Raw genomic sequence first — 21,980 nt, forward strand, 5'->3', positions numbered from 1 at the left:
GTGGTGTGGGGATCTTGACAAAACTGATGGAATTATGACCGCAGAAAAGTACCATCAGATTTTGATCCACCATGCAATGCCATCTGGAAAGCATCTGCCTGAGAACAGCTTCATTTTTCAACAAGACAATGATTCTGGACACACTGCCAACGCAGTAAAAGCATACCTGGATTTAGAAACACACAATGAAACTCTATCAGTCATGAATTGGCCTCCCCAGAGATCAGACCTCAACATTATTGAAGCAGTGTGGGATCATCTTGAAAGAGAACAGAACAAACAGGCCGAAACATCCAAAGAAGAGCTTTGAATGTAATTCCTGATGATTACTTCAGGAAATGATTCACTCTGTTTACTCATTTTCTATTTTTGCTAGCAAAATGTAGGAAACATTTACACAGTACTGTATACCAAACTAGTTCTTTAAAGTACTCAGAACAGTTTTAAGTAGTTACTACAATATGAGCTGCCTCAACCTACATCTCTATTCCTCTACTTGGCGTTCTCAGCCTGAGTCAGTTTATTGCCCAGTTTCATCGCCCGCAGTAAAGAAACTCACCACCGCTTTCACACACATGCCACCTCGCACATGTCAGGTAATCTGTCTTTCTCTTTTTGTCTCCCTCATTTTTATTGCTTAAGCTATCCATCACACTTTATCTTAGTTGCATTATCTGCACTCCCTACTCTTTCCCTTTGTCTCTCAGACTGGTGGCTGAGTCTTTCTTTGACTTTGAAATAAACACGATGTGCGCATTAATGGAAATAAAGCAGAATTCTAAATTCCCTCCAGGAGAAAAAGAACTGAATCATTTGTTTAATGTCAGCGACCCCAAATGCTGCTTTTAACCAAGCGCTAAAATCAATGTGGCCACTATTTTAGACACATCTGTGCTGAAGGTGAGCTTTGGTGACATTTATTGCACATGCACACTAGATTCTAACCACGGGGCTTATTAAAATTTAATTGATACCTCATATAAAGATGGTCATTATCAACTCTACAATATCAGGGTTGCCAGCTTTTTGTGGGAATAGCACAGCTGGCACTTTTTATCTTTATATCAGCCGAAAAATCTTTTGTGCTGTATTGTAGGGCATACTGATAGACGAACGTCAGCCACCGCCTTTTTAGTTTTGTCTTGTTTTGAGCTCTCGAGTTAAGGATTTTGGTCCTCTTTGGCCATTTCTTTTATAAAATCGGGGTGATATGCATTTAAGAACTGAGGATATATTACCACACCCATATATCTGTGTATTTTACTCTAAATGGGCCAACATTGTGTTGTATTACGCTAGCAATTAAGTATAAACCCATCACTAAAATAGGTACTGCACTATTAAATCCAATGCACAGGGAGGTCATTTCATCATAGACTTCTAAACAACTGGACTGCTTTCGATAGCCAGAGATGTCGCCCCCTGTTGGCCATTAAAAAGAATACATTAGGCTGCCTCCATTTTTGTATACAGTCTATGCTAAAAACATATAAAACCTAGACGGAAAAAAAAGTCTGCACGTAAAAAGCCGAGGGCATATTGAAGGCATAAAAACATTTTCGTTTTAGTTTTTCATCCAGTTGCTTTTTCGTTTTCTTATTAGTTTAATTATTAAAAAGGTTGCAGCCGTGTATATATATTTTTCCTCAGAAATGGCCTTAAATATAAACTAGCCGATGAATAATTAAGTTGTCGCCATTGCTGTTAATGTGTTCAGGAACACATCCAGTGATACAAGGAGACATTATTAGCAAGGCTCATTAGTCAAACTTGCTGGAGAATCTGTTTAAATCGACCTCGTGGATGGTAATATATGTGGATTTGAGTTATGATGGGTGAAAGTCTGTATATATTTAAAAAATTAGATTTTTCCAGGGGATTTAAGTTGGCAACCCTGAAAGTATAAGAGAAAATAATAAGGGCATTAATTGTGGCTCTGCGGCTGCAGGAAGACGTTCTTCTAATTCACTCCAGAGTCACTGGGGTCAGCGCTGAGTGCGGCTAAAGTGAAATCCACGACAATAAACCGAATCATGAGATAAATACCATTTTTAATGGATGATATATCTGAGCAGTGGAGTCCGAGCAGTAGTAGCTGTTTTAAAATGCAGCCACCGAGGGCCACCTAAGAGAGCACAGTAACTACATCTGTGCTGTTTCCCTTGAAGTTTCAAATCACTCTGTTGTAAGCAGTGAATAATCTCAAGGTAGCCCGGAGGAGTCTTTGAAACATTTACGCTTTCAGAGAGCGAGAGGCTTTGTTCAGTTCCTCCACGTGAAGGAAATATCCGTCTTCGAGGAACCCGTTAGTTAAACGTTAATGATTTCAATCTCTCTCTGTCTCCTCAGTTACCTTTGATTAAATTTTGTCAGAAAGGCTCAGACATCATCTCTAATGTTTGTCAGCTTGTCGGTCTTGTGTTGCTTTTAGAAGCCACCCCTGCCCTTCCTTCAGCTAAATAGCCACAGCGGGTCGAGCCTTCGCTGCACTCGTCAAACCTCCCTGCCTCAGGTTAGAAACCTAGCCTGCGTCTGCTGTGTCTCCTCGCGTTTGTGTGGGCGTGTCTTTCGTTTGGACCTGCGTGCAACTTGATTGGACCTGTTCGACACGGATACTATTTTCCAACCTGTGCACGATGCCTGTTTTTAAATTTACCTCTGATAGCAGGTGTTTATATTCATTTTCTGTCTCTGTAACTTTGCTTTCTTTCCCATCTGTTGCACCCGCAGAAAGCGAAAACGATAGTTGAGGCTTTTACTGTAAGTGCTTTTTCTTCTTCTTCTCCTTTTCTTTTTAATTTTTCTCCTGTCATCAGCTTTGAAAGGCGATTTATTCAAATTATCCCTCCAACATTGTCCCGAGTGCCTCGTTGCCAATGTAAAAAAGACAACTTGATTAGACGGTCGGCAGTCAACACAAATACTGTTGTGTGAAGAATTATAAACTGCAAGTTTCTGGCAAACAAAGAAGAAAACATTTCAAGCTTGATCATTCAAGAAATCGTCGAGCTTGGACGGGCGCGCGGTGCTGGGCACGCTTTCCTCACTCGACACATCAGTGTTTTGGCATGTCCGAGTGTTTGTGTGCTTTCAGTTCTCGGCTTTGCCAAGCTTCAAGTTAGCAGAAGCAGTGAAAGTTTTGCCTTTATTTGAGAAATGCGGATTTCCAAAACAGATGGTTTATCATAACACAGCATACCGAGCACAGCTTTAGTCATTCCGAACACTTAAGACTTAGCGTTGACCCATTAATATTTATGGGATTACTGCCCGTGCGTCGCACCGCACTGTGATACAGTATCTTTCACTATCTGGTGACATTGAAGTGGATGTTATGAATTTGCTGTCCATACGTGACGTAAATTAATTTCAAAGTCCTTTTTTGTTGTTGCTATCTGGTGCAGAGTAGTGATTTACCTTCATGTCTGTCTTAAATGCAACAGTCATCGATAACAGACTCGAGTGAGGAGAGAGCTGCTGCAGCCGCAACAAGGGACAACAAGGACAAGGTTGGTACTTCTAATTACCGAGCACGCAGAGCGCCTATCAGTGTTGTTGTGTTTGTTGTTAGATTTCAGTAGGTGTCGCTCACGGCGTTAAAATAGATTCAGTAAAAAAAAAACAACTTTCACCATAAACTCGAGATATGTTGTCGACGCAACGCTGGCACACGCCTTTGACTTGACCTGTCAGAACGATGCTGTCTGTTAAAGTTGCCCTTTTTGTCTTCTCCGTAGGAAGGTGACAGTCACAGTAGACTTTTCCTCCGCCTCTCCCCAACTAACCCTTTCACTCCTACCCCGTTTAAGGTTCGTGGGTCTCTGTGTTGTGCTTTCCACCTTCCATTTCCGTGTATGCTTGCACGAATATGTCAGCGTGTCACACGGCAGCCCGTGAATCGGAGATGTCCTGACGTGCTATACATGCATATGCGTGGCCTAACGCCTCCACCGTCCGACTTCCTGTGTGTGTGTTTCTTTTTGTGGAATCGTGAACATCTTTCTTCCTTTACTTTAGTTTTTGCCTTTTTTGCTTTTAGTCCGTTTTCGGAAGCGTAACAGAATCAAAACTCTGGTTTTAAATGGATGATTTTGAGTTTCGAGCATTATATTTAAGATCAACAATGAATGAAGTGATCAGAAGTCAGAGTTGTTACAGGTAAGTGCGCTTATGAATTACTGATGGGTGAATATTTTAAATTTAGAGATGATCATTAAATTAATAATTATATAGTAGAGATCAAAATTTACTGTAACACCAGTCGTCCACTTAAAAAAAAGAAAAAAGAATGTGCAGCGACCAAGCCCATCATCGGGAGAAGTAATCACAAGGCCACAGAGGGACACATCACATGGACGGTGAAGAAGAACTGTAGTGATGACAGCAAGGTTCAGTTTCGACGCGAGGTTTTATGTTCGGGGTCAAACGGGAGCAGAGGGGGGTCAGTTTGGAGGACGGGGCTTCATGGTTTGGTGCTTGAGTAATGTCTATGAGAAGCTTCTACGCCAACAGAGTCAGCCAAGACTTTCTATGGAGGCCGGTGCCTCTTGTCACCCCGTGAAACAGAAGCACTTGTTGAATGTGAGAGCATTAAAATAATGCATGATGGCTAGCCTGGAATCCTGATCCTGAACCTAGCTGTGGCTATGAAAGTCAAGCAGTGGCTAAACTGTGGACAAGACCAAGATCAAACCAGAGCAGTGTGGGAAATTGATAACAATCGTTGTGTTGTGTTAGTTAGTAGTGTTACAGTCATTTAGAGAAAAGGCCCCCCCCTACAAGAGACCTGCTGGTATACTGGCCCAGCGTATTAGCCAGTATTAGCTATTTGCTAACTCCATCGCTCTTGTTCATGGATTTTGTTACATTTATTAGAAGAAGCAGTGACTTAAATACAGGACATTTAGGCATGTAAGGTGTTCTCTAATTTTGATCTCTGCTTTTCATTAAATTAAAAAGAAAAAGTAGCAAAAATACACATGTTGGTGCGAGCTGGAGTAGTGCTGCTATCCCAGTGGTGATCAGAGCTCATAGAATCAATAACTTCCAGCTAACGTACATGTAAAAGGAAACCAAGCATATGGCTTCTTGTTGATTGCATCGGCGCCTTCCTCTCGCTGTGAACCTGACAGCCAATTGATTTAAACATTAATGGAGAGATGAAACCTTCTTTATCTTCTTTACCTTTCACTCATCAACTGTTTTCTGCCTCCATCTGTGGCGCGACAGCTGGCGAAGCGTGAAGCGGCAAAGGCATCTCCCACCAGCGCTGTCCTCACCCTGCCAGTGGTGCCTCATGTGGGAGAGACTGATACAGACACGCTGACAGAGATTCCTGGCAGTCCTGCTGAGACTGCTGAGGAGAAAAAGGAGGAGGGGGAGGAGCCCGAGGACGAGTACGGATATAATTGGAGTGAGTTTAGTTTGTCTGGTTTTTATTGTGTTTTTTGCAGTAGGGTGTTTAATTTTGCAGTGAAATATCACAAGGTTGTAAATGTTTGATGTAAATGTAATCCTGCATCACATACAGCAGGAATATTTTAACCCAGTTTGTAGTGGGAGGAAGTAAAAATATATGCTTACATACTACACTATATAGTAACAGCAAATGGCCACAAGAGGTCCTCCAAGTTACATGTCTGCCCATAAAGTCTCCTGCATGGCATAAACGTGCACTGATTCACATGCTTGAGCTGGTTGTGCCTCAGCAAAAACCTGAAGGACTCAGTGTCCCAATTAGGCCATTATCATCCTGCAGACACTCTGATGTCAACTGTAGGATGAACTCACTGCTCCAGAGAGAAAGATGGCGAGCAATCAGCATAAAGAACAGCCTCCAAACACCTGGGATTGTGGAGTATATGTGTATATGTGCCCTTGTGTGTGTGTGTGTGTGTGTGTGTGAGAGCGAGATAGACAGAGCCCATCCTGCAGGAATAAGATTGATGAGGTTGAGCCAGGGGAGGTGAGTTGTGGAGATTAGTACAGGACTGATGGTTCAACAGTGGCAGGGAGCCCAGAACAACAGGAGCCCACTGGTCTGAACAGTGGCTATCTAACACACCAGAGACAGGAGAGGTGGAGAGACAAAGAAAAGAGACTGGAACCAGAACAAAAGAGCCAAGATTGAGACAAAAATGGGAGAGGGTGAAGCTGAAATAGAAAATTCTGCTGACAAACTTCTACCTTTTACTTTTGGTTCCTCTGCAATTTACACATTTCAAATATCTGCTCTTCTTTCGGGAAACGTTACACGGAGCGATAGGGCTCGAGACCAGTCTGGCGCTATTTTACTTGTATTGTCAGCTTACATCTGTCTGCCGCGACTTCACCTGCCTCTTTCAGAGAACATAATCCAGCGTTATGGCAGCCTCCCAGGTGTCCTCCACATGATTGAGCTGGAGAAAGGCAAAACAGGCCTGGGCCTCAGCCTGGCAGGGAACAGGGACCGCTCACGCATGAGCGTGTTCGTGGTGGGAATAGACCCCAGCGGATCGGCCGGCAGGGACGGACGTATGGTTGTTGGGGATGAGCTGCTGGAGGTGAGATGCGTATAAAATTAGTTTCACTGTTCATTTGCTTTTTTTTTTTTTTTTTAAAAAGTCTCAAATTCTGTAAATGCTTTTCTGAGCAATAAACTTTATGTTGTGCTACAGATCAACGGACAAGTTCTGTACGGCCACAGTCATCAGAACGCGTCCTCCATCATCAAGAGCGCTCCATCCAAAGTCAAAATCATCTTTGTCAGGTATCAACAGTTATTTTCATCACTATTAAAGCTCCTGTGAAACTATGCATGCAGTTATTGAGCCTCAGGAAAGTTATTGTAATGTTAGTGAAAAGCCAATAGATGGAGCTATTGTCATTCAACAGAAGGATGCAGCACAGGTTGAATATAATGGCCTCTGTTCTGTAATGCTTAATAACACAGTCTCTCACATGCACATACCAAACTTATACATGCATTCATAAAGTATAGTTTAACTTGAAATATTTTGTAATCAATAAATATTAATAAAAACTATATTAAACCCATCACACCAGCTGGCACTTGGCTGATGATTGTGAAGGTTTTCAGATTTAGTGGTACACTCACTAAAATATACAACATTTCTACAGCATACAGATGATATTTATTTAGATATTTATTTTATTTAGTTACCAAAAGAGATAAAGAGCAAAAGTTGAACGTTAGTGACAAATATAAATAACAGACTTCCAAAGTAAATCCATAAACTATATTTTAATTTAATATTTAGTGGTCAAAAAGTGTAAAATGTGCAAAATAGCTTGCTTAAAGCATGGCTAATACGTCACACTGTTAGCTAGTAATATGGGCATAGACAGTCTAAGCTTGCCAGCTAAAAATATGAGATATACTTAGCTTGAATTATTAATAAAAACCAAAAAAAAACAATGAAAGTTATCAAACAAATGTGAATTAAAATAGTAGTTTATATTGTTAATTTAGATATCTACATGCAGACACGATGGAAAAATGTATTTGCGAGGAAATGCGTTTTAAATAGTTAGTTAAAAATATAGTGACAGTGACTGTAAATATAGCTGGAGTACGAAGCTAGAATTAGGGCTAAAGGGAGAAATGCAAATGTAGTGCAGTTCTTATCAGAGAGTGTATCCCTCCATAGTGTAGGGGTTGATGTCTAGCAAGCAAAAGCTGCCAGGATGCGATACCGATACCTTTGGGGCCTAGAAAGGCATCTACTGTAACAAAATCAAGTACGTAGATCTACGTGCTGTACTGACCCCTGCTTGTGAATAAGAGAGCAGCTACAGAGTTGAGATAGTTGACATGATGTTGTTAGGCTGTGTGAATATTTACTAAATAAAATCTACTTTTTGCATGTTAATCTAGAAGTTTTCACATTTTGGGAAACATAAAATAAAGATTAAGTATGTCTCCATTTACCCCATCTCCTCCTTAACGGGTGGGCCAATGAAACGGCACAAAACGTTGCAAATGCAGCGCTTATTAACATGAAAATGATTTCGATTTTTACATGTATTATGATTACTTTATCATCCCCCTGCGATTGCGATGTTACATTCTCCGTTTGTGTTGGCGTTATGTCTCAAATTCATCGTATGACACCAAAGGGTAGAATTACAAATTTGAAAAAGCACCGTGGAAGTTGAAAGTAGTCAAATGTAAAAGGTGTTGGTGCAGGAGTTGTTGAGTCGGTCAGCTTTGGGAGTCAAACAGATGTAGTTAGCATGTAATACGGATACATTAGCTCACATATCCCTACAGAGTTTGACGTATTTGACCTTTGACCTACTTTTGGCCCTCTTCCGGATCACAGTACTTAGCCTCCCACTTGACTCACATCCTTTTCCTGAAAGATACGCTGTGATCAGCTGGCGTAAATCACAGCTCTGCTGTCACAAAGCTGAGAAGCGACGATTTACGTGAGTTATGACTGTGTGAAACAGGAACACCGAAGCGCTCGACCACATGGCGGTGGGACCAGTGAGGGAGCACGAGGGAGACGCTGTGGAGCCCCACGCTGAGGTACAACTCTGCTTATGGGCACGCATAGAAAACACACGATGCACACATGCAGAAGCCCTGGAACAGACACGACTCCTACAGCTACTACACAGCCACGTTGGTGCTTCGTAATGAGATTTTAAACGTGTAAACAGAACCATTACTTTTACATCTGGGCGTGTAATTTGGCTTTTAGTCTGTCTCGTGCTCGGCACGCATGCATGTGAAGTTTCTTTGTGTGGTCCCGTGCCTGTGTGTGACTCCCAGTAAAACAAACCACAAGCAGTAATGTAGACGCATCCAGCACTGTACTCCCACCAGCTAAAATTTAGCTGATTTATTTACTTCATGGTGTGCTCACTACTCCTGCTCCTTCACAGCCAGAAGAAGCTGCTGCTAATGGCGACGCCGATACTTCGAACTACGTTCATCACATCGTAAATCTGAAGGTGAGAGGCGCAGGATGACCCGCGGACATCGCAAAACACACAGCGTTACAGGCAGTAACGGGGAGAAAGTCTCAGGAACAGTGCGGTAATGAGGGAGGTGTATACTCTTACGCACACACACTAAATAAGCCAGCGGGGCACGTCAGAGACAGACAGATCGGGAGCACACCACTCAAGTTTGACAGGATGCCAAAACGCTGAGAAAAGACAGAAAATTTTGAGGGAAAAGAAGGTGAAGTAAACAAAACAGACGTTCCAATGGGAGTTAAAGGCTCAGTTCACTGAAATATTAAATAAGGAATGGATCCCGACTCCTTGTGGGGTCCACGTCCTAGCTCGCAGAAAGCAGGCAGTTTTCCAAAGGTCATTGTCTGATCCTCTGAGCAGCAGCGATAAAATTGCATCCAGTTGCACAACACGAGCGGAAGCAGAGATCTCAACATTAGACATCTCACCACCTCAACAAATAAAGGAAACTTTCTACAAGATCAGTTACAACACGGATCAAGTGGGAACATGCTTTTCAGGCAGATTCAGGTGAAGTTGGCCTTTGAAGAGCGCTAAAACAAACTGCAAAAGAGACAGGAGAGAGGAAAAACTATGCAATCCCTACAATTGTTGAATCATTCATGCGGTAGAGGTGGCAACAGTGTAGCACATAGGCAGCTCATTAATATGAAGACAAATGCCCTGAAAGGCCTCTCTGGGAGCAAAAGATCAGAAGTGTGAAGGATGTGAGCTGAAGCTGGGGCTGATTCATCTCTGGAGGCGACTTGATTTCTTGAACTGGTACAGTACGGCTCCATTACCCAGCACGTGTTAAAGAAAAGGGTTTGTCAGCGTGGGTATTGCGTGTGCGGTGGTGCAATTTCAAACGTTTTTTATCACTAATGAGCGTTTCTCTTCATCAGGAGGACGGAGGACTCGGCATCACTTTTGTTGAGGGCGACACAGAGGCCGGGGTTGAGATTGAGAGTATATCTGAAGTGCAGGGACACACCGGCAAAGTATGTCATGCCTAATGAGACCTTCTGTACCGTGGACGTTTAGCTGCCTTTGCTAATCAAAGCTGTTTATGCGCTGTGAGCAGGAGGGGTGCATGAAACCTGGGGACACACTCTTAGCTGTGAACGGCGAGTCTGTGCTCGGATACACTGTTGAAAAGGTAAGGGCGTTACTCTGGAAATAACCTTTCATGTCTGTGCTGTTTATTAGTAGCCACAAGGTGAAAGGTGTGATTGGTATTCTTGTTTTTTTAGGTCTCATCACTGCTGAGAAAAGCCACAGGTCCTGTGAAGCTAACCTTTGCTACAAAGGAGATCCCCTCTTCTTTCTCCTGTGTCCAGTCGATCTGCCAGGACGCAAGCTTTTCAGATGGAGTCCTCGCTAGCGTACCCAGCATGCCTAGCATCTTCCCAAGTCAGCCAGAGGCGGAAGCAGCCACCAGTGAGTTCGTTTTACTTGGTTTTAATTTTCTAGAACTGTATTGTCAGTTTTGTCAGGTGAAAAGAACAGACATGCTTCTCCGTTTTAGGTCTTAGTCGCTCATCCACCCCTTCCGCTCTGGCCTCTGACCCGACGACCTGCCCCATCATCCCCGGCTGTGAAACAACCATCGACATCTCCAAGGGCCGCACAGGCCTGGGCCTCAGCATCGTGGGAGGCTGTGACACTCTGCTGGTAGGAAACCAGACAAATAGCAGTAGCAATCAGCTAATGAGGGGGAAAACGTGAGCTGGTCTCCCTGATGTGCTTAGATTTAGTCAATAATAATAATAAAACGTGACTCTTTTCCACAGTTTGTTTTCGTCTTGTCTTCCTGGGTCTGTCGGGTGTTTCTTCCTGTGGAAAGGGAGTTTTTCCTTCCCACTGTCGCCCAGTGCCTGCTCGCAGGAGGGTCCTCATATTGTTGAGGTTTTCTCTGTATTATTGTATCCACTACAATTGCCTTGAGGCAACTTCTGTTGTGATTTGACACTTTATATAAATAAACTTTTATTGATTTGAATAATAACAAACAGTAAATCTGCAGGTTTAGCTGTGCGTTCCCAGCCACAATGCCACCCACTTAGATTCTTTGCTGGTAGCATAACTCATAAGCCACGGAGGCTCAGGAATGTAGGAAACGATGCTGTCACGGCCTTCGTCTCCTCCTCCTCTTCTTCTCGTTGCCCCTGCCATCCTCCCCTCGTCCCATCTATTCTGTCTGCTCAGTCAGGCTTGGGGGAGCAGCTCTTTGTCTGGCCTCAGCCGTGGCGGACAACGTCCTGCCCCTGGAATGCAACCTCAGGAGCACAGGAACACACACATTCACAGAAGCAGTAATCCAAATTTATGTCTGTTTGCCAACAAACACACACAAAAAAATTTGCTGTGTACACATACTTTAAAAAGTCAACAAATACTCTTTCCCCTCCCGGCCCAATCTGTTTTGTATCCATTTAATATCCTCCAAATAAATGCTAAATGTCTCCCTTCCATCTTTTTTTTTTTGTTTTGTTTTGTGTGTTTTTATTTTGTCCTAATTAACTCACTTTTTCCACTCTCTCTCTCTTTATCTCCAGGGGGCCATCATTATCCACGAAGTTTATGAAGAAGGGGCGGCCTCCAAAGATGGGAGGTTATGGGCAGGAGACCAAATCTTAGAGGTGAGCTGCAGCATAATGAGCGTAACTATATTTCGATGAGACATGCCCAAAGAGTCTCAGCATGAACGCTTGGATTTTTAAAGTCTGACAATACGATATATGTTGAGCAACAGCATAGATATATATTAACAGCAATAAGAACCTCTAAAAGCACCGCTTTTTGCTTTTAGCAAGATAATATACCGCAGACCGAGGCGATTATGAGTGAAAAGTGAAAGAAAACCTGTACAAATCCCGTGTGCATTATGCGCCTTGACAAGTTAAGCACCCGAGCTCTTACTTGGGTTTGCCCTCCGTCTGACCCCGTGCTTTGTCACGGAGAGAGGGCAGGGGTGGAGCCCGGGAGTTGAGTTATTGTAGCTCAATCACTAGATCTGAATTGAAACACACGCCCTTATGACTTAATAGCTCTCCACTATTCCCTCCTGTCCCTGAGCCAGGCTGCTGTGTTTAGAAAATAAGGTCAGCGAGGGAAAGTGAAAAGAGCAGTTTCCCACTCTGCAGTCATGCCATTAGATACTATGGGGAAAAAATAAAATCCACTGCGTGTGCACGGTGAAAGATAATATGGTATTTTCCCTCCTTTAAATGTGGTTTGAAAAAAGAAAAGAAGAAAAGCTGGGCATCGCTCTTAGACTGACCACTGGAGCATCTCACAGGGGTTTGTGGGAAGGTTTCCCTGCTGTACTTTAAGTCAAGCATCAGCCTGTGATTTCAAAGGAATGACCTAGTTTCCTTATATCTAAAGCAGAAACGGTTTAAAGGAAACTTTGTGCAATAAATGAGGCTGTTAGAACTTTTTATATATAATCCTCCGCTGCAGTTAACTTATACACTGGAACAGAAGATAAGGCCTCTGCTACTTTAACCAAATATGGCCGAGCGAGTAGCTGGATCAAAACCTACGCACGCATTCTCTCATCACAGGTGAACGGCATCGACCTGCGAGCGGCCAGTCACGACGAAGCCATCAACGTGCTGCGGCAGACGCCGCACAGGGTCCGGCTGGCGGTCTACAGGGACGAGGCCCAGTACAAGGAGGAAGACCTGTGGGACTCCTTCACCGTGGAGCTGCACAAGAATCCCGGCCAGGGCCTGGGACTGAGCATTGTCGGGAGGAGGTGGGAACGTTGTTAGAATCAGCTCTGCTGCTGAGAGCGTCAGGCGACGAGCCTTTACATATAACAATAGCAGAGTAGTGACTCCACTAGGTGCTTTCTGGCTCACAGTAGGTGTTAGCGTGTTGGAAAATACATAGAAGCAAACAAGGAATTGAAAACATTCTAGATTTTTGAAATGTAATTATCAGCCTACTTTATAATTATATTGTTTTGACCTTTTTTTAATGCAGATCGCGGGATCAGAGGTAACCTTTTGTATTTTATCTGTTTTTATACTCCATAGTTGGGAGAGTGAGGTCATTGCTTTTACTTCTATCATGTTTCTGTCCATGCAGCCATCAGTTAAACCAGTTTTACGTACCAACAAAAGTCATTGTGTTTGGTGTAAGCACGCAGATTAAGTAAAATCCCTTCTTTCCCACACGACATGTCTGTTACAAAGACATGAAATCATTATGTTTTTTTCAGCAGGAAATCAAAAAGAGATCATAATTTTTTTATGTGTAGCTTGAACAGATCGTGGCTAAATGAAGGTTTTTTTTCTGCGTGACTGCATTTTCATATGAGTCAGCAGAACAGGTTTGTATTTCAGTCATTCTCCTCGGTACTAGTGGCGGTTCTCGCCTCGCTGTGTTACCAGAGACGGAGCTGAAAGCACTTGTTGCGTCAGCGTGAAAATCCCGCTATTGTTGCTAGCACTCGATCAGCAAAGACAGATTTACAAAGTTATCACTGGGATAAGAGCAGGCAGGTTGCGGAGCGTCTATAAGCCCTCTGGATTTCTGCGTGCCTGTAAATGTTTTATGCTGACAGATTCGGTCCCGTGGTCGAAGTTTGTGAGGAGACAGGGGTCAGGGTTAAATATCCCAAGCTAGTGTCAAAGGTTAAACAGTTTGGACAGTTTTTAACACAGTTGTAACATTTCGGCCTCTGTCACAGTGGTTTTGCTACACACGTGGCAAGAAAAAGGCTAAAATGCTCAAAAGGATGGAAAAGACAGGAGCCCAGACGACCTACGAGAAAGGAAAATATGCAAGCTAGCAGTTAGTGGTGAGCAGTTGTGACAGCCAAGTATCTCTGGCACCGAGGACTGAGTGGGATCAAGTTGCCTTGCTTCACAGCTACTGCTTGTGCTAGTTCTTATCCACGTGGAGATTGGCACCTCAGATATGCAAAGTCCACGGCTCAGATGTGCTTCTGAACAAAGAAGAAAAGGCAGAGGCTTAAGATAAGTCATCTTTTCTTCCTGCACGTTATATTCTCGCTCACAGCGAGCGCAGAATTTGACTCTGTTGACCGTGAACCGAAGCCTCCAACAGCACAATACTGTCAAAGTGATCGCTGGTTAATATTCTGTTATACAAGCCACACTCAGGCAGCTCCATTGGAAAAGCCTGAAATTGCCAGATCAATACTGTACCAGCAATAACAAGTTAAAAAACAGAGCTCTGGAAAATTGTAGGATTAAGGTCAGCAATTTGAGAAAGGGGGCTTAGCGATCCTCAGCAGAGTGCTGCACGCGGTCACAGATGTGTCGTGCCTACTGCCGCGTCTCAGTCTTCCCGTCTCTCCGAGCAGGAACGACACAGGGGTGTTTGTGTCCGACATCGTGAAAGGAGGTTTGGTGGAGGCTGACGGTCGGCTGATGCAGGGCGACCAGATACTGTCGGTCAACGGTGAGGACGTCCGGTCAGCCACTCAGGAGGCCGTGGCTGCGCTGCTGAAGGTAGTCCCGCCCCGCATGCGCAATCGTCAAATGTGTGCAGGACAATTAAAGACGAATAACCGTACAATAATGCCTGTGTGTTGTGTTGCAGTGCTGCGTGGGATCTATCAAAATGGAAGTGGGGCGGTTTAAGGCGGGGCCCTTCCACTCGGAAAGAAGGCTGTCTCAAAGCAGCCAGGTAATGTAGCTGATGAGATAGTGGTTAAAATAGAAGTAGCTTATTTTTAACCCAATCATGCAAAATTACACTAGTAAAAAAATAAAGGCAGAAAATGAACGCTTTGGTGCTGAATAGAAATTCCTCTTATCTAATGCCTGACAAGAAAGCGCTCTGAATGCTTTTGTTTCAGATGAGTGAGACAGGAAGCGCCAAGGTGGTCTCTCAGCCATGTTCAGATCCTGGTGACCCTGACAGGCTTAGTACAAGCCAAGAATGTAAGTACGGCAAGACTGTAAGTGTAAACAAGCAGATCGAAATCCACTGCGAATGTCGGTCAAATTGCGGGAAAAGAAAAGACGAGTCATCAGAGCGACGCGTTTGTTTCAGACCCGGAGCATCAGGAAGTCAGAACAGTGGAGTTCACTAAAGGCCCCGCTGATTCTTTGGGCATCAGCATAGCGGGCGGAGTGGGCAGCCCCCTGGGCGACATCCCCATCTTCATCGCCATGATGAATCCCGTCGGACTGGCTGCTCAGACCCAGAATCTCAAGGTATGAGACCTTTTCTTGGCCACCTCCCTCTCAAATCTTTGGCTCTCATCAGAAATTATGCATATCTCCAATTCTTGTGTGGGATTTAATGCGAATCTCATTTATTTACTCCCACTCACTCAGTGTATGTATTCTCAGCGGCTCCCAGAGGCCGCGAGCCCTTAACCTTTAGCTGTGACCTTCACAGAAAAACTGACAATTGAAACTGTGTTAGACTGAGGCTGGAGGAGGACAATAGCCATTTGCTAACGTGGATAATAAATCTCCCACTCCTGTATTAAGGCCATTAAGCCCACAGAAAGACTCATTGAAATGAATAGGGTGAATCCTGAATGGTATATTCATGCCGTTTTATCATTTCAGCCTGAAAGAGAAAAGAGAGCGCGGCGTAATGAAATTACTCAGCTGAACCGTGAATTTACGTTTTTTGTGCGGTCTAATAATGAAAGCACAGAAATCAGCAGTGACAGATGCGAGTTTCAGGCGGTGGGCACCACTTTTATGACGCTGACATGCAGCAGGCTGCTCGAAACATCCAAACTGTTCTTTGGAAAGTGTGAAAAGTTTCTGCTGCACTGCACATCTGCACTGTTTCCCCCCCAAAATGTTCTAAACTCTCACTTTTTCAGATCGGCGACCGAATCGTCAGCATATGTGGAACCTCTGCTGAAGGCATGAGCCACTCTCAGGCCGTCGCCCTGCTCAAGAACGCGACAGGAACGATACAGCTGCAGGTCTCCTATAAACGTCTTCTCTCACCTCCTATGTTTCTACCAGATAAATCGGCAGATAAGCTGCAGCTTGTGTCGTATTCTTCCCTTTATCTCTGTTCAAAGTGTTCAGCTGAGCACAGACGAGACAAAGGGTGGCGGTCACAGGCTTTGAAGCACCATAAAGCGCCCTCATCCAGCACTACCATCATGCTATCAGTCTTTATCTGGGCAGTAAATCAACGCCAGTATTACTATAACAGAGCTGTGTTCTGTGTCTGTGTGTTAACGCACCTCCAGGTGGTTGCAGGTGGCGACACCACCGTGACGGGTCCCCCTCAGGAGCAGGTCGGTGGGGCTCTCACGCCCAGCTGCATCTTCCAGGACGACCTCAGGTATGATGTTCTTAGACGCAGGGGCGCTCAGAGGAGGAGAACTACAGGTTGTTGCTTTGGTTTTCCTTTAAATGCCTTCTACCTTTTCCCTCAGCCCTCCTCAGTATAAGACCATCACTCTTGATAGAGGACCAGACGGGCTGGGTTTCAGTATAGTCGGAGGGTACGGCAGCCCCCACGGAGACCTGCCCATATATGTGAAAACTGTTTTTGGAAAGGTGAGAGGCGTTTATCTGTGCCACTGTTTATCTTTGCAGAACCGACAGCCTCTGTTATTGATGGTGTGCACACGTGTGTGTGTGTTTAGGGCGCAGCTGCAGAGGACGGGCGCCTGAAGCGAGGAGACCAGATCATGGCCGTCAACGGGCAGACTCTGGAGGGGGTTTCCCACGAAGAGGCCGTCAGCATTCTGAAGAGGACCAAAGGAACCGTCACGCTCACCGTGCTGTCATAGACCGCCCCCACCTCCACACGCACTATACCCACTCCTTATCCTCTGCTCACAACAGCATTCTCTTCACCTCCGCGCACCTTTTCTGCAAACTCGCAGCAGCAGCAGCGAGGCGCTCGTCTGTGAAAGCACCCGCACACTGAAACACAAACAGTGTGATCATGAAGAAGCTTACGCCACTGTGATGTTTGAAGGCCTGTTACAAGCACGTGTTGTGCTGAAGGCTTTACTTAGTCGTAATGGGAATCTCAACGAGGCTGTAAATAGTATTAGAAACATTCCACCACTCTGGATTTGAAGTATTCACTGGACACTTTGGATTGTGTTTAGTGCTGTCAGCGTTAATCCCGTTAAAATTACTTTATCGCCATAACGCGGGAAATCTCCGTGAGCGAGTTAACGCGGATCCCCACGTGCGTGGGGCTGGATGGCGTCAACACATTAGCGCGGTTAGCTCGTTAACACGTTAGCGCTATCCAGCCCCACACACTGGGGGATACGCGCTAATTCGCTAACGGTGATTTGCCGCGTTAATGGCGTTAACGTCATTTTAACGAGATTAACGCTGGCAGCACTAATTGTATTCCTGTATTATTATTATTATTACTTTGTTAACAGTCTGAGGGGTGACCCCGGACTCAGTTCAGAGCACAGAATTAAAGAAGTACCCTCGAGACAATTAGGAGATTATAGCAGGATTTAGCTAACGCCTGCATTAGCTTAAAACAGCGTTATTTGTCCGTTGCGTTGCACTGCTGTCGGCACACGCCCGTTTCCGCCACAAAAACCCCCAAAAAGCAAGTATCCATAAATTTCAAGTTATTTTCTTGAAATTTCGACCTATTAACTCGAAATTTCAAAAAAAAGCATCCATGACTCGAAATTTCGAGTTATTTTCTTGAAATTTCGAGTCATGGATGCTTTTTTTGTTTTCCGTTAGTGGCGGAAACGGGCTTCCATACGCTGCTGAGACCGCTCTTAATCAAATGTATCGTGAAGTCACTGTAGTTTTTAGTTCTGAAGCGGCGAGAAGTCGGATATCGGAAACGTGAAGCGTGTTGACTTTGAAGGGAAAGATGTGAAAGTGCGGCTTGAGTGTGTCTGTGTGTGAGTGTATGTGAGAGCCGTTCACTGAAATATAGTGCTGCTAAAGCTGATGTGTAAGGTGTTATGTCACAGTATTTTTTAAGTATTATTGTTCACTTCCTGCAAGTGCACAGAAAAGTAAACTGACTGCTATTTAGGTTTGTATGAATGAGTGGTTAAAGAGTCCTTTATGACCTTGTTGTTTACCCGAAACAGAGTCATCCATTCTGTAGTTTTCGACGTCATTGGACAGGTGTTGTGCAGCGTAGCGTGTTCTCTGTCTGTTCTCTGTCTTATATCCCCGTAAATGCATTTTCAAGAGCTGTCAAAAGTGACAGTATTGCATTTATTCACACTGAATTAAATAAAAGTGACCTTTGGATTCAATCAGCGTCCCAATTTTTCTTCATCTTGCACTTTATTGAACGTGAGATAAGAGTTCAAACGCATTCTGTCATTAAATCCAGCAGGAATAGAAGCTTATCAAGCCATAAACGTGTGTTTATTAAATTAGCTATCGCATTTGAGCGGCGTGCCAACTTTTCAAGTGCGCCAGCTGTTGTTGAAACTGCCACCGAAGGGGTTATTGTGCCGCACTCATCCCGTGCTACAGCGATACATCAGCTATATAAATTTTCTATCTGGGAGAGAAGCGGTGTGCTGTCGCTGCAGGTCATGTTTAAATGAAAGGCGAACAGATCTAAGTCAGGGGATAAAGTAAGTTTAAATGAAAAGCGGCCTACGCATGAACAAAGATTTATGTGGAACAGCATGTATGGTCTTGCTTGAATAGAGTCTCTGTTGTCACTAGGGACCTAATAAAGCCTGGATAGAAAGAGACGAAGCTCTCCATTAAAATATGGCATCCCATCTGTCCACACGCTGACAAGCACAGCTGCTCCACAGCTCATGCACAGCCACAAGTCCTCTGTCTAATGAGGTCTGGGGGCTTTTTTTGGTTTCGGCGGACTCTCAGAGAAGAACATGGCGGGACTTTTCTTGTAGAAGTTCACGCGATCAACCATCGGGTCACTCCTTCACCCAGGCCCTCCCAGGTCAAGACCCAGTGCTTCTACCTGCAGCTGCTCCAAAGCAAACCCCAAGTCAGTCACCCCCTGCTTTCGACAGCTGAGCTTCCTCCCCCCAAAGCACCTGTTGTTTTAACTGCCCCCAGTGGGATTAGTGGTTTCTCCAGCCCTCCTCCAGGTTCAAGAGACCCTGCTTGGTTTACACACGGCTTGTCTGCACAAGCCTTTTAGATGCGGGATCAGGTGTTGCCGCTGTTCACGCTTGACATGAATGTATGGCCACGACAATGGCGCTGAAGCTAAATCTCTCTTTTAAAAACCAAAAACATAAAAAGACTGAAGTATCAACATATCAGACAAATCTTCATTTGATTCTTACATGGGAAAAAAGACTTCTCTCTTGACCTCATAAATACGAATTATAACAGTTACATTATTTGATGTACTGTTGCATACATGTCGACTCCATGACTCATGTGTTTGACCCTGCAGCTTAGATTTGTCGATGCCTTTCAAACATTTCGGCGCTCAGTGTTACTGCCAGCTCCAGCGACGACTGAACGTTAAGCAGATAGAAACATAGTTTGTGAGTGGGCTCGGCAGCAGGCATTCCTCATGGGCAGGGAAGGCATCGGCATTACTGGAGGCCCTGGGGCTTCCAATGGCATGTGGGCCCCCGGACCCCACCACCACCATGCAGTTGGATGCATAGATAGTTTTTTTCCCAATTTTTTTGAGAAAAATTAATTTGTCCAAATCTAGTATCACAAAAGGTCCCATGCTAGATATAGTTCTGGAAACATTCATGCCTACATAGCAGTTTGAACAGATAAAGGAAAAATGTTAAAAAGTTAGTAAACAGAGTCTTTTTCTAACAGCTATTACGGGGCTCAGACATCTACGTGAGTTATCTAACTGTAAAGCTATCACTGAGCGCTCACTTAGTTGAAGTGTGAAAAATCTACACACTATGATTTACCATTTTCTGGCTTTGGAAGAACCTCTGAAGCTGCACAAATCAATGGAAAAACTCCTACAGACAGCTGTGGGCAACAAACACATTCATCAGTCTCCACGTGCATCTCTGTGAACTTTACCCTGACTGAGAGTTCTCGAGTGTTTATTAATGTAATTGAGCATTTTAGTTTTTCCTCACACTGCCACATAAAATAAACAAGCTAATTCGTGTTTTAATCTCAGCAAATGTTAGCCTACTTGCTAATACAGGACTTTTCATTGTGATGCGTTGCGACACTTCCATGCAGGTTAAGGGTTTACTCAGAGGGCAAACATAGATGAGCTAGTGGGAAAGCTTTAACTGATGACAGACAAAGCAGCTTTTTATTAGCCATGAAAGTAAAAAAAAAAATGTTATCATTTGTGTCATCTGTGAAGGAATTTGTCCATGAACCTGTGCTAAACATGCTGAGCCTCAAGTAGAATAATCTATGTTTCTGTTCAATGTAATACCGAGTGAACTCCTGGTGTAATGATGCTTTGGTAATACCGGTAGTTAACATGTATGAGAGCGTCAGTAGTGAAGCTGAGTAGATGGAAAAGAAACAGACTCTTAAATACTCCCAAATAAAAAAAAACCCCCAATGGTAAATGTGTATGTCTTCATAATCTTGTTTGTCTAATAATTTACTCATAAAAGTGGAAACATTCACATGTTATTCTTCCCCTTTTCCTATTCTGGTTTGCATGAAAGGCAAGTACACCCAGGACAGGTCACCAGTCTGTCGCTGTCACATCTACAACTTTAACCCTATAAACAAACACGCTAGGCTAAACAAGGTCCCTCATCTCTAACTACCTCATTGGCTTCATATATAATTTCCCCTCTTTAACCTCTGTATTTGGAGAAGTCTCACTATTTTGGAGAGAACTGTGACAAAAGTCGAGCACGATGGCGCCTTTAGGAGCGCAGTGACCTGCCTTCTGTTTGCTGCTGTTTGTTTTGGCTCTATGATGCGCGTCAAGGACACCCGAGCTGCTTGTTGATAGTGCACACACATGCTCCTGTCTACTCTCCTTATCTGAAGAGGCGACTTTTAAGAAGGGTATGCGGAAGTCTATGTGACATTAGAACTACACAAAGGGAGGACCATGCCTACTTGAACAATGCGTCTCCCATTTCTTTCCACCATAAGCGTATCTGTGTGTGACTCGTTTCAACCCCATCTCCTGAACAATCATAATGCCACGGACCCTTCGGCATCATTGAAAAGAGGCTTGCATCTTTAGCTTCATCAGACAACTCCTTTACATGTCTCTATGATGACGCTCTCTTGCGTGGCTTACACAAGCAAAACTAATTAAATTTCCACTGCGGCGCTGGTGTTAAATTGCTTCATGATGAGCACACTGAGTATACAGTACCCCCCCCCCCCCCCCCCCCCCCCAGCGGTTGTCAAAGCTGAGGCAGTCGTTTGACCTTCCTGGAAAGTGACCCCATTGCCTCGAGTCTTTACTTACCTGTCAGGAAGATCAGCCCATGACACGCTCCCACAATCCCCTGCATTGTTTGAGTCAGCGTGCGTTAGTTGCTCTTTAACAGCCTTTCCTCTTGACACAGTGGTGCAACTGTAGATAACAAGAGCAGGGTGGGGGTGCTCGCTGGCGACAAGTGGAGACACATGTGACAGATGGCTTCGGGAGAGAGTTTATCTGAACTGACGTTTTGAATGGATTGATTCAGCGTAATTAGATTATTAATAAAGATTGGAATGTGAGGAAACGGCTGGTTATGCTCGAAGATCAGGATCGAACTGCATCTTTAAACTTTACTGACGTGGGCCCTAATGATTAATGGCTGAGGCTAAATATTATCTAAGACCAGTAAACAAGTCTTAACAATTCAAACCCACAGTGAGGAGCATTTATGCTGCAAGAATGAACGGGGAAGAAGAAGAAGAAGAAGAAGGAAAGGGCTTTGCTTATGTGGCGTTTTCAGTCTTTGACTCGTATGTTTCACGTCTGACTTTGTCAGGCTTGTTTACGAAAAAGAAAAAAAAGAAGAGGCTTGAATTACCCACTTTAAATTTATACGGTGACAATTATATTCCTCTGAGTAAACATCCAAACAAACAAACACATACTTTCCGTCTTCTCCATCATAACCCCAAATTATGTCAAGGTCC

General features: G+C 44.1%; 1 protein-coding gene across 3 annotated transcripts in view; it reads left to right on the top strand.

The window, feature by feature from the left end:
- The window catches only part of mpdz (multiple PDZ domain crumbs cell polarity complex component), a 54,993-nt gene extending 36,814 nt beyond the window's left edge, over positions 1 to 18,179 (top strand). Inside the window, exons 28-51 of one of the 3 annotated variants that reach the window (XM_085349621.1) lie at positions 2,432 to 2,512; positions 2,731 to 2,760; positions 3,444 to 3,509; positions 3,738 to 3,809; positions 5,230 to 5,413; positions 6,346 to 6,542; positions 6,657 to 6,748; positions 8,455 to 8,533; positions 8,893 to 8,961; positions 9,873 to 9,968; positions 10,052 to 10,126; positions 10,221 to 10,407; positions 10,496 to 10,641; positions 11,526 to 11,609; positions 12,537 to 12,730; positions 12,961 to 12,975; positions 14,309 to 14,456; positions 14,548 to 14,634; positions 14,807 to 14,891; positions 15,004 to 15,167; positions 15,797 to 15,901; positions 16,178 to 16,272; positions 16,367 to 16,490; positions 16,580 to 18,179. In XM_085349621.1, coding sequence (XP_085205747.1) covers positions 2,432 to 2,512; positions 2,731 to 2,760; positions 3,444 to 3,509; positions 3,738 to 3,809; positions 5,230 to 5,413; positions 6,346 to 6,542; positions 6,657 to 6,748; positions 8,455 to 8,533; positions 8,893 to 8,961; positions 9,873 to 9,968; positions 10,052 to 10,126; positions 10,221 to 10,407; positions 10,496 to 10,641; positions 11,526 to 11,609; positions 12,537 to 12,730; positions 12,961 to 12,975; positions 14,309 to 14,456; positions 14,548 to 14,634; positions 14,807 to 14,891; positions 15,004 to 15,167; positions 15,797 to 15,901; positions 16,178 to 16,272; positions 16,367 to 16,490; positions 16,580 to 16,726 — 2,622 coding nt within the window. In that variant the 3' untranslated portion in view covers positions 16,727 to 18,179. The remainder of the gene's footprint in view (positions 1 to 2,431; positions 2,513 to 2,730; positions 2,761 to 3,443; positions 3,510 to 3,737; positions 3,810 to 5,229; positions 5,414 to 6,345; positions 6,543 to 6,656; positions 6,749 to 8,454; positions 8,534 to 8,892; positions 8,962 to 9,872; positions 9,969 to 10,051; positions 10,127 to 10,220; positions 10,408 to 10,495; positions 10,642 to 11,525; positions 11,610 to 12,536; positions 12,731 to 12,960; positions 12,976 to 14,308; positions 14,457 to 14,547; positions 14,635 to 14,806; positions 14,892 to 15,003; positions 15,168 to 15,796; positions 15,902 to 16,177; positions 16,273 to 16,366; positions 16,491 to 16,579) is intronic. The other 2 variants (XM_085349620.1, XM_085349619.1) reach the window with 2 other exon arrangements.
- The last annotated feature ends 3,801 nt before the right edge of the window (positions 18,180 to 21,980 follow it).

The sequence above is a fragment of the Diplotaxodon limnothrissa genome, linkage group LG3 (assembly GCF_057381915.1).
Source record: "Diplotaxodon limnothrissa isolate DT_005_m linkage group LG3, D_limnothrissa_male_GT1.1, whole genome shotgun sequence".
Classification (NCBI taxonomy): Eukaryota; Metazoa; Chordata; class Actinopteri; order Cichliformes; family Cichlidae; genus Diplotaxodon; species Diplotaxodon limnothrissa.